The following is an 11,676-nucleotide window of genomic DNA, read 5'->3' as shown; positions in this document are numbered from 1 at the left end:
CACGAGGCACCTCACATCATCTTATCACATGTAATTGACAACGATGGAATTGGCTTGTGTGGTAAGCCGACAGATGTGCAGTTGCAGCATAATTTCACACTCCTCAACCTCATTGAGCTCAGTCAACTTATCTGATCATGTCGAAAGGTACTGCTTTCACCAAAAGGAATTTAAATAAGATGTGGCACAAGAAGTGTTGAGAAAGAAGCACCAGAAGCCACCCAACCTAGCAGCAAAACAGTAGGAATTTGAGAAACACTGTCGGGGAAGAGGGCAGATGTGAAAACTGTTTATTCATACTGAGGAGGTTCCCAGCCACAAGGCACCTGCAGAAAAGCACAATCACTTCTGTTACAACACATGAGACGTGGCTGTCACTTCGCAGCTGCGGCAAATCCCAACTCGCCCCACAACACATTCATCTTCCCTCTGACCATCATTCAATGTCCCTCCAACTTTATTCAAGTCTTCTCCTTAACACTGTTTCCTAATCTCTGTGCTATGAATGGTATTTTCTTAACACATTATTTTGTAGATAAGGAAAAATGATTAAAGTGTCATTATTTGGTGCTTTTTTTATGTGAATCAAAGATCTGACATTATTTTTCCCTCAAGCCAGAAAATAATAGGGAGGAGAAAGCACGAAGACATCTCATCCTTAACGCAAACCGTTCACATGCAAGTTGCACAGGCCGGCTGGCTCTCCTCACACCTCCAGTCACTTGGCCTTCTTGCCGCCTTTCTGGGACTCCAAGGCGGCTATCCTCGCCTCCTCCTCTGGGATGAACACACTGACGGTGAAGTCGCTGGTCTCTGAGCCATACTTGTTCTTCACAACCAGCCCGTATTTGCCCGAGTCAGCTGTGCTCACACCGGTAATGGTGAAGTATGCGGTCTTCCCAGCCTCAAACTTAAGGGTGCAGTGGTCATCCGAGGCCAGGGCCTTCTCATTCTTCAACCACGAGACCTCTGGAGTCGGGTCTCCCCACACATTACAAGTAAGATTAAGGGCCTGCAAGACAGGTTTTATGGGAGAGAAGAAGATAAATCAGATATAATAGATGAAATGTCAGCGATCTTGCTGGCTGGTGGCTTGGCATGAGCAAAGGGAGGATAAATAAAAACCTCCCAGACCAGGGTTTAAAGTAGTTATATGTATGCACACATGTGAGTTACAGTTTGAAATAACATTTGAGGAGGTCTCCTCAAGGCCTTTTTGTGCTTTCTGGCTTCTGGAATGCTTCTTATCAAAAACACACGAAGGAGTTTCCATCTATTCCCCATTTTCACTTTCTTTTTGATAAACATATAGATCCTTTTGCTCTCTTGTGGCATTTTGGGTTCTGTCTCAGTGGAGAAATCTCATTGCTGTAGTTGCCACCTGCTCACTTTGCATTTCATTTGCGACAAAGAGCCCAGCAGCAGAATCATAGCAGCTGCTTCAGATAATGTTACTAATTTTCAAATTCCACCACCTTCTTTCATTTCTCTCTTCAAACCTCATCCAATCTGCTACAGTTGCAGTGGTCCCCTACCAAAATGCATTCCTAAAGAAAAGATTCCCATCTGTGCTGAAACCTCATTCTAAAAGATCGATATTCTAGATATACATGTAGATACAAGGTCTACAGTTCTACCTTACCTTACTTTTTTTTAATTGAAAAAAATTTAGATAATTGTAAAATCACATGCAGTTGTAAGAAATAATAAAGAGATCTATAAGAAATAATAAGGAGATCTGGTGTGCCATCTACCCAGCTTCCCCAGTGGTAACATTTTACAAAACTGTAGTACAATGTCATAACCAGTATACTGACATTGATGCAATCCGCTGACCTTATTTAGATTTCTCCAATTTCACTGGCACTGATTTGTTTTTGTGTTTGTTTCATTCTATTCAATTTACAGAATATTTTCATCACTATAAGAACCCCTTGTGTTGTCCTTTTATCCTTTTATCCTTGTGTTGTCCTCCAACCCTGTTTCTAATTGCTGGCAACCACTCATCTGTTTTCCATTTCTAAAATTTTGTCATGGCAAAGATATTATGTAAATAGAATCATGCAGTATATAACCTTTCAGAATAACCTTTGTAACTCAGCATAATTCCTTGTAGATTCATCCAAGGTGCTGCATGTATCAATAGTTTATCCCTTTTTATTGCTGAATAGAATGTCATAGTATGTTTACACCCTTAAAATTCACCTAGGCTTTCTCCAGTTTTGAACTATGATGCACTAAGTTGCTATGACCATTTGTGTACAGGTTTTTATGTGAAAATAAGTTCATTTCTCTGGGATAAATGCCCAGGGATACAATTGCAGGGATGTATTATAAATGCATGTTTCGTTTTTCTCTTTCTTTATTTAATTAAAAAATAGAGAATAGAGATGGGGTCTTGCTATGCTGACCAGGCTGGTCTTGAACTCCTGGCTTTAAGCAATCTTCCCATTGTGGTCTCCCAAAGTGCTGGGATTATAGGCATGAGCCAGCATGCCCAGCCCATGTTTTCTTTTTTTTTTCCCCCAGAAATTACCAAACTGTTTTTCTGAGTGGCTATATAATTTTGGCTTAGATTCCCACCAGAATATACAAGTGATTCACTTTCTCCACAGCCTCTCCACCATTTGTGGTACACCAGCCCACCCAGCTCATATTCTTTATTACAGCAATTCTGATAGGTGTGGAGTGATATGTCATTGTGGTTTTAATGTTCACTTTCCTGGTGGTTAATGATGTTGGATTTACTTCACATTTTAAAATTCCATTCTTGTATTTTCTCTTACTAAAATCCAGAAGTGATAAGGAAAGAACTAGGACTCACAATGTAGAGAGAAAGAACATCCTTCTACATATGCTTCTAAAGGCTCTCACATGATTACTTGTTACCTCTTTTGTAGGTGTATCATTTAAAATTGGATAGATTAAGAAATCTGTTTTTCTCCCATCACTAATTAATATTTCTTACTGAATTGTCCTACAAATACACTTCAGTAAAAAAAAAGTGTCCAATTATTATCCTTAAACACAGTGAGCAGATTAAGTATATGCCTTTGGAAATTGTGATTACTTGGGAGTTAAAGCTTTCAACAAAATCAAATGAAAAGTCTCAAATACTCCCCGACAGTCTAGTGGTTAGGAAAAAAAATGCAAAAAAACCTTCCAAAAAACAAAACTCCCCAATACCTTAAGTATCATGGAAAACTCTTATCTATACTTAAGATTTGAGTTCTTGATTCTCAGTATGACCTAGTGAGTTGTATATGTTTAACCTTGTTAGGTGAGGGAAATGGAAAAGAGAGTTGAAGAACAAAAGAGCCCCTGCAATGGTTGAGCTTAAATTCCACTGTGATCGTATTTTCCACCCAGAAGGAAACACAGTTGAATGAAACCTACCACTTGCTAAAGCATTTCCACGTGCCTTGCTTTGTTACCCGGATTTCAACCACCTACTGTATGTCTTCACTGCCCTTTGAAGTAGAAAGTTTGTTCCACTACAAATATCTCTACCCTAGGACTCGTACACTGAACTTGTTTTCATTTATTTTTTGTAGAGTGCCTGTGTTGTCCAGGCTGAAGTGAAGTGGCATGGCCATGGCTCACTGCAGCTTTGACCTCCTGGACTCAAGCGACCCTCCCACCTCAGCCTCCAGAGTAGCTAAGGCTACAGGTGTGCACCACCACACCCAGCTGAATTTTTAAAATATTTTTGTAGAGATCGGGTCTCATTATGTTGTCCAGGCTAGTTTGAACTCCTGGGTGTAAGCAATCCTTCTGCCTTGGCCTCCCAAAGTGCTGGTTTATAGGCATGAGCCACTATACCTAGTGGCTCTAAACTCTTTAATGAAACATAAAGATAAAAAAAAGTGAATCTAGGTTAGAAACTATGTTGGTTTTCTCAGACTGCGTCTAGTTAAATGAAAGTAAGAAAGGTCTTATTTGGTATCTTTATCTTATAGGGGCTCTTTGGAAAATGCACAGTACTTGTTCAGGACAAGTTTCAGTGATTTACCTGAAATGTACAATGTTGTCATCTCTTGGAGAGATTATAGAGCCAGGTTACATCAGTTTAAAACCAAATGGAAAGAAACCAGAGGTGTATGTTCTTTTTTTTTTTTTTTTTTTTTTTTTTTTTTTTGAGACAAGGTCTCTATTATCCAGGCTGCAGTGCAGTGGTGCAATCTTAGCTCACTATAACCTCTGCCTCCTGGGCTCAAGTGATCTTTCCACTCAGACTCCTGAGTTGCTGGGACTACAGGTGTGCACCACTACATCTGGCTAAGTTTTGTATTTTTTATAGAGATGGGGTTTCGCCATGTTGCCTAGGCTGGTCTCAAACTCCTGAGCTCAAGTGATCTGCATGCTTTCGCCTCCCAAAGTGCTGGGATTACAAGCGTGAGCCACTGTACCTGGCCTAGGGGCACACATTCTCAGGATCCCCTGGAGCTCTGTCACAGGGGAAAAAAATTAATAAAAAAGAAAGAAGCCTGTTTTCTTTCCTTTTCTTTTTCTTTCTTTTTTTTTTTAGAGTCTCGCTCTGTCGCCCAGGCTGTAGTGCAGCGGCGTGATCTCGGCTCACTGCAGCCTTCGCCTCTCTAGTTCAAGCCATTCTCCTGCCTCACCCTTCCAAGTATCTGGAACTACAGGCATGTGCTGCCATGCCCAGCTAATTTTTGTATTTTTAGTAGAGATGGGGTTTCACCATGTTGGCCAGGATGGTCTTCATCTCCTGATGTCATAATCCACCCCCCTCAGCCTCCCAAAGTGCTGGGATTACAGGCGTAGCATGAGTAACCACGCCCAGCCAAGAAGCCTATTTTCAACAGAACTAGAGCCTATAGAAATTTCCATATTCCACTCTGTTAGAGGTAATTTCCTTCTTCAATTTTATTTGTCATACAGTTAATGCAGAACATTTTCAGTTTCTCATAATTTTAAAGGGTCACTCTTGAAAGATATTACATATATCTATTAGAGATAAACTTTTATCCCGATGCTTGACCTATAAAACATTAAAATGATCAGAAAACAGACTGATTTTTTTTTTCTTTTTTGAGATGGAATCTGGCTCTGTTGCCTGGGTTGGAGTGCCGTGGGGTGATCTCAGCTCACTGTAACCTCCACTTCCCGGGTTCAAGTGACTCTCCTGTCTCAGCTTACCGAGTAGGTAGGATTACAGGCACTGCCATCATACCCGGCTAAGTTTTGTAATTTTAGTAGACAGGGTTTCACCATGTTGGCCAGGCTGGTCTTGAATTCCTGACCTCAGGTGATCCTCCTGCCTTGGCCTCCCAAAGTGCTGGGATTACAGGCATGAGCCACCACACCCAGCCAGAAAACCGACTGATTTTTAACCTTGTGTTTGGTTACTCTGGTCAAGTATAAGCAAGTGGAATAAGATGAAGACAGTGGGCTGTTAAGTGTACCTTAAAAGAAGGAACATGGTCTGGGGCGCTGGAACATGTTCCTAGTGCAGAAGGAGCAGGCACAGGCACGCATTACGCTTACCTTCCCCTCCTGGATGGTGACCACGTCTGGGAGACCTCCCAACACCCGGGCACGATCTGCAAGCATAGGCATTTCAGGTTAATCACCGCAGTGGTGAGGCCAGCGGTCATACTCACAAAATCACCCGGGAGGCTACATTTGCAATTTAGTTTCCCTCTCCTGATAGTTCTTTTATACAGTTTTCAACATGCAAAAGAAGAGAATGATCCAGGGATTCAGAATTTTTTTTTTCTTGAGACAGAGTCTCACTCTCATCTAGGCTGGAGTGCAGCGGCACAATCTCGGCTCACTGCAACCTCTGCCTCCCAGATTCAAGCAATTCTCCTGCCTCAGCCTCCAAAGTAGCTGGGACTACAGGCATGCACCACCATGCCCAGCTAATTTTTGTATTTTTAGTAGAGACGGGGTTTCACCATGTTGGCCAGGCTGGTCTTGAACTCGTGACCTCCAGTGATCTGCCTGCTTCTGCCTCCCAAATTGCTGGGACTACAGGTGTGAGCCACCATGCCTGCTGGATTCAGGATTTTAATCCTTCTTTACCCGTATATTGTTTGTGTGTGTGGGTGCCTGTACTGTACCTAAAATGCCAGTGTGTGACAGCTTTGTCATATCAAGACCTGCTTTATCATTTTCATGGCTATTTTCAGCCCTGGGCCTTCTGTAGCTAAGCAGGGCTAAGCTCAAGTAAGGAGAACAGATGTTTATGGGCAGCCTCCAAGCCTAGCCTGGCCTTTTTTGTGGGTTTCCATATGATGAGATAAGGTTGCATAATGGAAGGGCGGTATGTTAGAGAGACTGGAGGATCATGCAATGTAAGCATTTTTGTTTTTAAGAGACAGGGCCTTATGTTACCCAGTCTGGTCTTGAACTCCTGGGCTCAAGTGTCCTGCCTTGGCTCCCCAAAGTGTTGGGATTACAGGCGTGAGCCACCAGGCCTGGCCGTAAGCTTTCTTTGAGGCTTTCTCTAGAGAGCGTCTCCCTTTCTTGTCTCCCGGTTGTTCTTGGTAGTGCTGTGCAGGCCACTGTCTATGGCTGTGAGTATAAAGGCCCCCAGGTGAGGGGACGAGGCACAGGATAGGTGCTGAGATCCTGGGCTAGTGCCCTTGCCAAGTTCCGTGCTCTGGGCATGACTGCCTCAGCCCCTGGAAAGGGCACTTTTCTGTCATTCACTCAAAGGTGTTCTCTCCAGCATGAACATAGCAGCCACCTCCCTCTCATTTTTCGGCCTGGTTCCGTTAATGTGTGACTCTTGGCCCTCCTGTCTACAATTCCATTCTCCACTAAGTGAAACTATTTGTGAAACATGACAGCATTATACTGCTGATTCCATCATGTTACCTGTAAACCTAACCCTCAGCTGGTTCCCTGTGTGACATGCTGTGTGATACTGGGCAGCTCACTTCACTGTGTTGGGCTCAGTCTCCTAATTTGCAGAATGGGACGAGGGGTTGCATTAGACTTGGGGGTACTAGGATTATTTCTGAATAATGCCTTTTAACCAGTTGAATGTTGCCTTTTCTGATACTCCCTACTTCTTGCCTGGGCATGCCTACATGTGCACTGGGGGGATGGCAGAGAGCCACCAGGAATTTGTGCCTTATGCAGGGAGGGGCTGGCCTCCTCAGCTCCATGGTAGCCCTGGTATTCAATTGTGAGGGGGAAACCTGCTTGGAAAACCCCTCTCTTTCCCGAGAGCTTTCCTTTCACTGAATACATTCTGCCCGCCTCACCCTTTAATGTGTCCACGTGCCTAATTTTTCTTGGTTGTGAGACAAGAACCTGGATTTAGCTAAACTAAGGAGCAAAAATCCTGCATCAATTTGAAGCAAGTGTTCCATGGCTTAAAAAGTTTACAAACATGGAGCTAGAAGAGCTCTAAGGTTGCTTCCAGTTGTAAAGAGTTCCTTGAACTCCTTGCCCACAGAAGAGTTCAAGAATCTGCAAAGACAGAAAACTGCTTGTGGATGTAGGCTTTGCTCAGTAGCAAACAAGAATGGCTCTCTCTTGTTCAGTCCCCGCAGCTTACCCTGTGACCTCTGGTGCACCTGTACCAGCCACTGCTGCTTACCCCTAGCTGCAGCCCACAAATGCAGGGCCTGAGTAGGAGGGGGGAAAGCAGAGAAGGGAGTGGAGCCTAACAGTGCAGTTTTCAGGTTCAAAGTTTCAAGTTCCACCCAGAAGCACGTGGAGCCTTGTGGGGAAAGATGACTTCCCTTCTCCTTCTCCCTGCCCCCTTCATATCCAACTCAGGTGGACTCTACCATTTTAGCCCATAACAATTTTAAAATTCTGGCTCCCACTCACACAAAGAATCTGAATTAGTATTACGGATTAGTGAGTGACTGCTAAGGTCCTGTAAGACTGTCTGAATTCTTCTAAAAATCCCTGTGTGTGAAACAAACAGCTCGGAGAAATACAACAGTATATGTGTTTCTGGGTGCATAAGCAGCCTTGACAGACTAGTGTTGGTTCTCTTGGACTGTGTCTAGTTACACGAAAGGAAGAACGGCCTTATTTGGGTTCCCAGAAAAATGCACAGTACTTGTTGGGGACAACTTACAGTGAATTACCTGATATCAAATTTACAAGGTTTCTTTTTTGTTGTTGTTGTTTTGTTTTTGTTTTTGTGACAGAATCTTGCTCTGTCACCCAGGCTGGAGTGCAGTGGTGTGATCTTGGCTCACTGCAACCTCCATCTCCCTGGTTCAAGCAATTCTCCTGCCTCAGCCTCCCGAGTAGCTGGGACTACAGGTGCATGCCACCATGCCTGGCTAATTTTTGTATTTTTTAGTAGAGATGGGGTTTCACCATGTTGGCCAGGATGGTCTTGGACTCCTGACCTCAGGTGAACTGCCTGCCTCAGCCTCCCAAAGTGCTACGATTACAGGCGTGAGCCACTGTGACTGACCCTTACAATGTTTCTTTTCTCCAATATATAGACATTTTTATGAAACACTGTACCTACAAGTGCCTAACAACCTACTATATGATTTGCAGCCAAGACGTTTCTCAGGAAGTCTGTCTGGGTCTTAGCTCATGTCAAGGGTGGGGTGACATTCTTTACCATGTAAACTGACACTTTCTTTTCATAGACATTCTTACTCAAAAGACTAAAATGAAAACATATGTAGAACAGCTAAGATTTAAAAAAGAAAAAAAACACTTCCACTCTCCTCCATCTGTAGACATAATAGCAAAATAAAATCATCTTTTGAATCTACACCAGGAGTACATGTGAAAATGGTTTACTTACTTTTCTCGGCAATGGCAGCTTGTCTGTGGTTGAGAAAAACGAACAAAGAGACAAACAAAGAAGAAATCTGTGTTAGTATTACTTCAAAGCAGCGAAGCTTGATGATATTTTCATTGCCTCTGGACATTCTACCTTTCCATATAACAGTGGGAAGTGCTACTGTGCTTTCTAAAATAAAAGGCTCTTTCTAACATTCAGAGGGCTGAGCAGCAAGCCAGCTTCCAGGGAATGAGTGCATGCAAGTGGCATTTATTAGGACAAGGGACTTACTTCAACCTCTGGAATTCAGCATAGGCCTCATCATATGCTTTAAGAGAAAAAAGAAAAGTTAGAATTTTCTCACCCAGAATTGATGACACACAGGAGCCAATGAAAATTTACAACTGGAGAGCACTGTGATCTGTCCAGACATGACTAAACCGACTTTGACTAAGATTCTGCCTGTGTGTGCATTCCACAGCTTCACGTACTGAACAAGGCCAGGAGGTACTTTCTAGGCACAAAATACAAAATTGATTTTAGAAGCTTTCAACTCAGCAAGAGAGTTTCAGTCCCTCAAACAGAAAGGCAAAGATTAGCTCCAACAAAGAAAAAATGGAAATAAAAAGTCTGTTTCTTTTCTTTTTTTTGAGACGGAGTCTTGCTGTGCCCAGGCTGGAGTGCAGTGGTGCAATCTCGACTCACTGCAACCTCCACCTCCCAGGTACAAGCTGTTCTCCTGCCTCAGCCTCTCAAGTAGCGGAGACTACAGGCATGCGCCTCCATACCCCGCTAAGTTATGTGTTTTTAGTAGAGATGGGGTTTCACCATGTTGGCCAGGATGGTCTCGAACTCCTGACCTCAAGTGATCCACCCGCCTCAGCCTCCTAAAGTGCTGGGATTACAGGCATGAGCCACCCTGCCTGGCCATAAAAGTTTGTTTCAAAGAAAAGCTAGTTGTTGAGTAAACATCCTGAGTATCAAAACAGAAACAAAAACTTTCTCTATTATCCCAGACATCATAGCCTCCCACATAGGCAGTTAACTCTCTTTCCATTATGCTGTCTGGTCTACTTGGACAAAAAGGCACAATGAGTTACTGTAATCACAGAGTGTGCTGGCGCTTGCCTGAAGCAATGTTTCTTATGTCGTGATGGAGAGGAGATGAAAGGCAAGTGGGACAAGAAAGTCAGACCTATATAGTTCTCAAATCTTTTTTTTTCTTCTGTGCCTGCAGAGTAAGCCACTTTGATTAAAGACTTAGGCAAAATGACAGCTTCATTTTTTTTTTAAGAGACAGGGTCTTGCCATTGCCTGGGCTGGAGTGCAGGAGTGCAATCATAGCTCATGGTAGCCTTGAACTCCTGGGCTCATGTGATCCTCTTACCTCTGCCTCTCAAGTAGCTGGGACTACAGTGTGTGCCGCCACACCTAGCTACTTCTTTAAATTCTTTATTTTGTAGAGACAGGGTCTTGCTACGTTGTCCAGGCTGGTCTGGAACTCCTGGGCTCAATGGATCCTCCTGCCTCGGCCTCTCACAATGTTGGGATGAGAGATATGAGCCACCAAGTCTGGCTGGTAGCTTCATTTTGAAATCTCTCTCACCTCATCTTTAATCTCCTCAGTAGTCTAGGAATCATAATATTTTAAGTACAGAGAATGTTTAGATAATACTAGCTTATCCTCTCATCTTACAGATGGGAAAAATAAGTGTAAGGCTAGGCTTAAAGTTGCTGGCCCTGATTTTTTCTCCTCTATAAAATGAGGGGTAGACTAGTTAGGTGGACCCAGGCTGAGGTCAGTGCTCCTTCTTGTCCACACACCACTCTGACAGAGAGGTGGGAATGGCCAAGCCAATCTGTGCTTGGTGGCAGTGGCAATGCTAGCAGGACAATCTACAGCCTTTTCCATAAAAGGGATTTCAGGGTGGGGTAGTTAAATAAGCTTTGGTGGATCAGAGAGTAAAAATAAAATTTAAAAAAATTTAAAATTTTCAACCCACTTATGCTTCCCTTTTCCTATTGCATTTCAAATTGTCAGATGGAGTGTGGAAGAAATCCCCTGTTACCGTGCACGTGTGACGCAGGCAGAGTGTGTCCTAGAAAGTCCACATCCCTCAGGTGCAGCTGCTCCCATTACTGAAGGTCCTGTATCAAGTCTTTCTAGTCACCGTGAGTGGGTGGGGTGAAGGCAAGGGGATTCAACACCAAAAACACTCCAAGCAGGATGGAGGGCTATGCTCTAAATGATGGATCCACTCTCTGAGGCTGAAAAAACCTGAGTTATTGCATATTGAGATTGAATTTTTTTTGAGATGGAGTCTCGCTCTGTAGCCCAGGCTGGAGTACAGTGGTGTGACCTTGAATCACTGCAACCTTTGCTGCTTGGGTTCAAATGATTCTCCTGCCTCAGTCTCCCAAGTAGCTGGGATTACAGGCATGAGTCACCATGCTCAGCTAATTTTTGTATTTTTAGTAGAGACAGGGTTTTGCCACGTTGGCCAGGGGCTGTTCTCGAACTCCTGACCTCAGGTGATCCACCTGCCCCAAACTCCCAAAGTGCTAGGATAACAGGTGTGAGCCACAGCACCTGCCTGAGACTGTATTTTAAAATAGTCTCAGGTAGTTTTTTTCTATTTTAAAATAGAAAAAGTAGAGGAAAAGTCACTCCACAGTTTCCTTTATTAACCTTAATACAATATAGACAATATTTGAAAAAGAATTTTTTTTAAAACAGAATCTTGCTCTGTTGCCCAGCCTGGAGAGCAGTAGTGTGATCTTGACTCATGGTAGCCTTAACCTTCTGGGCCCAAGTGATCCTCCTAGCTCAGCCTCCTGAGTAGTAGGGATTACAGGCATGTGCCACCACACCTGGCTAATTTCTTAAAATTTTATTTTTGTAGAGTTGTAGTCTTAACTATGTTGCCCAGGCTGAT

The 11,676-nt window shown here is 43.3% G+C and overlaps 1 protein-coding gene across 4 annotated transcripts in view; it reads right to left on the bottom strand.

Annotated features, from left to right (window-relative positions):
• Positions 1–266: 266 nt before the first annotated feature.
• The window catches only part of MYOM1 (myomesin 1), a 195,149-nt gene continuing 183,739 nt past the window's right edge, over positions 267–11,676 (bottom strand). For all 4 annotated transcript variants that reach the window (XM_035270670.3, XM_078347837.1, XM_035270669.3 and 1 more), the window contains 4 exons: positions 9,032–9,068; positions 8,762–8,784; positions 5,509–5,564; positions 267–1,012 (listed from right to left, as the gene is read on the bottom strand). In XM_035270670.3, the coding sequence (XP_035126561.1) occupies positions 719–1,012; positions 5,509–5,564; positions 8,762–8,784; positions 9,032–9,068 (410 nt within the window). In that variant the 3' untranslated portion in view covers positions 267–718. The remainder of the gene's footprint in view (positions 1,013–5,508; positions 5,565–8,761; positions 8,785–9,031; positions 9,069–11,676) is intronic.

This window comes from Callithrix jacchus, chromosome 13, assembly GCF_049354715.1.
Source record: "Callithrix jacchus isolate 240 chromosome 13, calJac240_pri, whole genome shotgun sequence".
Classification (NCBI taxonomy): Eukaryota; Metazoa; Chordata; class Mammalia; order Primates; family Cebidae; genus Callithrix; species Callithrix jacchus.
This window is presented reverse-complemented; position numbering and strand designations above follow the sequence as displayed.